Raw genomic sequence first — 4,527 nt, 5'->3', positions numbered from 1 at the left:
AGAAGGAGAGAGAGAGAGAGAGAGAGAGAGAGAGAGAGAGAGAGAAACGATCAATCATCTTTCTTCGTTAATGCATCGATAATAGAGATATTTATTTCGATATTTTTGTAGACATGTGTATAAACAGTCTCTATTATTTTCCATGAGTGGGTGATATCGTCCAGTTAATTAAAATTCGATCAAATAAACTGAAAGACACGGACAGTGACGACTGATAATAACTGCATCCGGATATCTGACTTGCGTTTTTCTCGTTAGCATCAGCTAAACTGAAGGCTACTACTCGTTTTTTTCTTTATTTCTCTCTCTCTCTCTCTCTCTCTCTCTCTTTTCTCTGTGGGGATATTCTCGGTTTCTGTTCTTTTTCCGGCACGAATGCCTAAGGTTTTTATCTATTATTAAAGGCGAGGCGCGGCTGTGCTTCGGCATGCCACCCGTTTTGCTGCTGCTTAACGATTAGCCAATCAAACAACAACTGAGATTTCTCAAAATTCTTCCAAGTAGATTTACCTTCAATCGGCCAAATCTATCCAAACTCTTGTGCTCCATCGACTTCCCTCGAACAATTAACCATATTAATTGTAGTATCACATTTGCACCGTGACTAAATCTTCAAACGTCAGTGAAATTATGTGAAACGTTTGATGCATATGTACCGTAGAAATGTAAGACTCTGTAGACGATCGTACGTGACCCAGCATGTAAATTCACAGTGAACAGTGATATTATTTAGTTTTAGATTATTCGGTTTTGAGTGCCAAACATTGCAATCGGCCAAAATGTACGAAAAGAATAAGAATTACCTATCCTTTGATACGACGACAATTGTGACCGGTCCTTATTTAGAATATTTAGACACAGATGCAGTTAATTAGAATCCATATAATAGCCTACCGCGCGGCGTCTGTCAGAAATCTCTTGCTCTGATGCAAAGATTCGAGATATTAGATCTTGGGTATTGATCTTGGATACTGATCTTGTAGATACGTATACGATGAAACTTTCTTGTTGTAGCACTTGTTTAGTTTATCACGTAGTAATCTTTCATGTACGTCAATCGTGTGTCGATCACGCTCTTGATGGTGATTCATCTGGTCCATCATTCGAAGGTATATAAGTACTGCTTGCGACGATGTTAATGTTATCCGCTTGTAACGACCGTGAGAATTAAATCTGCACTGCAATGATACCGCGAGATGTATCGGCACTCGTACTTGTTGAACGTTGCGTGATCGGATTGAAGTAGACGCTCGGTATTCGTCGCAAGTCGCGCAACGATCACGATGCTCGCTCCACGTGTAGGCGCGGCCATTCTATATCTGCGCTGACTGCGCGGAGGACACGCGGCCATCCCCGAGCGAGCAACCCCGATCAACACATCTTCAGGGACGTAACTTGATCTTCAACGTCCACGGATATGCAGATTTCGATCGCCCTGGATCGCGCGCCGCGTAGCGTACGTTTGTAATTAAACATTTACATTTATATCGCTCTTCTCAATATCTTTCATTTGTTAACTTGGATCATGTCCTCTAACAACATTGACAAATTTTATTATAAAAATAGCAATCTTAGCTGAAATTCTATGCTCTTTCACATAATGTTGAGCGGAATTTAACGATAATTCTTCCGTTCCAGAATATGATCATCACGTGTCTCGCAATTTCTCTTGATGTCCTTTTTGCTGGTTAAAAATTTATATAAGACAAGTCACGGTCGCAACACCGATATCTCGCAACAGACGTTGGGAACAATACTGCAGACAATGAGAAATTGAAAACAACCGCGATCTAGCATGTGTGCCATGTGTGGCAGGATAGTTGGCGCATGCGTCTATTAATCAATAAGAGACCTACTGCACCCTTTTGCTTTGTCCGTTGTCGTGACCGGTCAGATGACTTGGAAGTTGGAAACATCGTTGGTAACATACATGTATGACTGATGGAGATTCTTCTAGAATCTAGAATCAAGATATCGTTCACTTACGGAAAATTTCTCGAATTGAGCGTATATACTAGCTTGCATTATCACTGACATAAATAATCACAAAACTGCGATCGTGATCACTTGCAGGTTTTTTCCAGCGTAATGTCGAGCGATGGTGGTATCTCTCTTAACGAGATTTCGGCATATTTTCGAGAAGGAAGAAATCTAAAAAATTAAATTGAATTAAATTGAGAGAATTGACTCTACTACACCACACAAAGGAAGCGTCAATATCGTGATAATGCCTAGGGAGCATGAGCATACACATACAGGATTTTTTCGGGAAAATAATTTTTATCGATTTATTCTGTGTTGTCATATATAGCAATTTTTCGCGTTAATGAATTGCTTTTTCTCTATATATTTTAGAGCTTGGAATATCTTCGTCCTGTTCTTGATTTTGAAAGAAAATATTGGGTTTGTAAATGATAACTTTTTTTTCCTAAAAAAAAAATATAGACAAAATACAGTTATTAAAAACGAAATATGTAGTATTATGGATGGAGTATTCATTAATATCTCAGCGCATATTCTGTTTTCCGGTTCAGAAATTTTGCAAAAATTTTCTTTATACGAGTATATTGAACAGTGCGTCAAGTGTCAATTAAAGGACAATTTCTAACGGAAATTCGAAAAATTATTTACATGGTCATAAAAAGTTATTGTATATGACAATAAAAAAATTACTCAGAATAAAAAAGAAAATTGTATTTCTTTATAATTAAAAATAAATAAAATATTTCGGGAGGGGGGATTTGAAGTCCCTAAACCTCCCTCTTGCACACCTGAATATGCCCATTCCTAGGAATATTTTATGTACGCGTAACAATTACAGTTTGCGATTTCAATTTGTTCAGGTATGTATATTATACAGAGTTGAGAAGTAACGCGTTATTTGTAACTGTAATATTTAATTTAACCATTACACTGCAAGGTCAGGTCACTAGTGACCGAATGATTCCTGTTCATGCAAGTTTCATCGAGTCTTTCGGTAATTATAAATTATACTACATTTTATTGTTTTCCAAAATGATATTATTATATATACAGACAGATTTTTAATTTATAAGAGTTTATTAATAATAAATATATGGGTATGTTGTAATTGAAGATATATAGCTATCTTTTCTTTTTAACTCATTACTCGGAAAACAAACAATTGTATCATAATTTGATATAACGTCCGTACACACATAAGTAAAGTTGTAATTGGAAATATATATCTAATATGGGGTATATATATATATATATCTAATATGGTATCGTACCTTTTCATTATTGGTGTAATATGATCGGGATCTACGTCCTCGAGATCTACGCCGAAGAAGTAACTCGCGATAGTGCCGACGATGACAACGATTCCCGCTCCTATCAAGATATAATATATGAAGGATATTTGAAAGAGTATCATAGGTTCTTCACCAGAGTTCATCCAAGTAGGCCTTATCGTGGTATAGATTGAAAAAGTCTGATTTAACGGATACGGGCAACCAGCCACCGACGTGGGTAACGAATCATATTTAATTCTGTCATGCATGGTGTACCATTGAGTGCCTCCTACCAGCCAAAGCATGCTGATCAGACCAACGCAACCGCCGAATAACGCACCTTTCGCGTTTGCCCAGGGTACTAGCATTCCTAATACGAACAGGCCCAACGAGGGTCCGTCGGTGATGCCACGCGTACTTACAGCTATTTGGAAGACTGGTCCTAGCCGTTCGACCAGAAACACCAGACCAACTGAAATCGTCCCGGCTATCCCAACGATGCCCTGAGAAACACGTTCATTACACGTACAGGGTGCCCGATAACTAATGATAAAACTCTCGCAAAGCGGCAGAATGGACTAAGTTGGGTCGAAAAGTCCCCTACCATCTTGCAATTTTCGCAATGGTTAATGAGATATTAATTTATGAAAATAGTCAAATTCGTGCCCGGCAAATTCGTCTACCGCCAAATGCAAGCGCGCGGCGAAATAAGACCGTCCAGAGAGATGCACGTTCTTCGAGTCGCTAGACTAGACCATTATAAACACGTTGTTTACAAGCGACATTGGCATTAACGTGCTTAGCGACGGCGAACTAACGCGCACCTCACGACAAATGTAAAATGTTAGGGAACTTTTTTACTCAGTTTAGTCCATTCTGCCCCTATGTGAGAGTTTATCGTTAATTATCAGATACTGTATACAAGGTGGACCATCTGAAGTGATCCAGTCAAATATCTCGAAAACTAGTAGGGATAGAGAAAAATGTTTCGTATGAAAAGTTTAGGGTTACACGGGGGAAGTATGGTACTGACCTTGAAAAATCCTTGGAAGGTCATTTTGAAGGTCATTCAGGGGTCACGATGGTTTTTTTAAATGGAACCCCTAGTTTTTCACCATGGGATGAGAAAGCTGGTTTCAAGCCCTTTACGAAACACTGGTTGTGGTCCACAATCCGCCCACTGGGGTCCGAGTTATGGACCATCAAAGTCATTGATGAACTACTCTTAGCGCTACCCAGGAACAACGACGTGGACGTGGTAGTTCTCTGTTCC

At 38.9% G+C, this 4,527-nt stretch overlaps 1 protein-coding gene across 3 annotated transcripts in view; it reads right to left on the bottom strand.

The window, feature by feature from the left end:
• Window positions 1-1,658: 1,658 nt before the first annotated feature.
• The window catches only part of LOC108759429 (sodium-coupled monocarboxylate transporter 1), a 9,466-nt gene continuing 6,597 nt past the window's right edge, over window positions 1,659-4,527 (bottom strand). The window contains exons 7-9 of one of the 3 annotated variants that reach the window (XM_018504879.1): window positions 3,255-3,757; window positions 2,036-2,151; window positions 1,659-1,960 (exon numbers count right to left, since the gene is read on the bottom strand). In XM_018504879.1, the coding sequence (XP_018360381.1) occupies window positions 2,064-2,151; window positions 3,255-3,757 (591 nt within the window). In that variant the 3' untranslated portion in view covers window positions 1,659-1,960; window positions 2,036-2,063. Of the gene's footprint in view, window positions 2,152-3,254; window positions 3,758-4,527 lie in introns of all 3 variants that reach the window. The other 2 variants (XM_018504880.1, XM_018504878.1) reach the window with 2 other exon arrangements.

The sequence above is a fragment of the Trachymyrmex cornetzi genome, unplaced genomic scaffold (assembly GCF_001594075.2).
Source record: "Trachymyrmex cornetzi isolate Tcor2-1 unplaced genomic scaffold, Tcor1.1 scaffold1846, whole genome shotgun sequence".
Lineage (NCBI taxonomy): Eukaryota > Metazoa > Arthropoda > Insecta > Hymenoptera > Formicidae > Trachymyrmex > Trachymyrmex cornetzi.
This window is presented reverse-complemented; position numbering and strand designations above follow the sequence as displayed.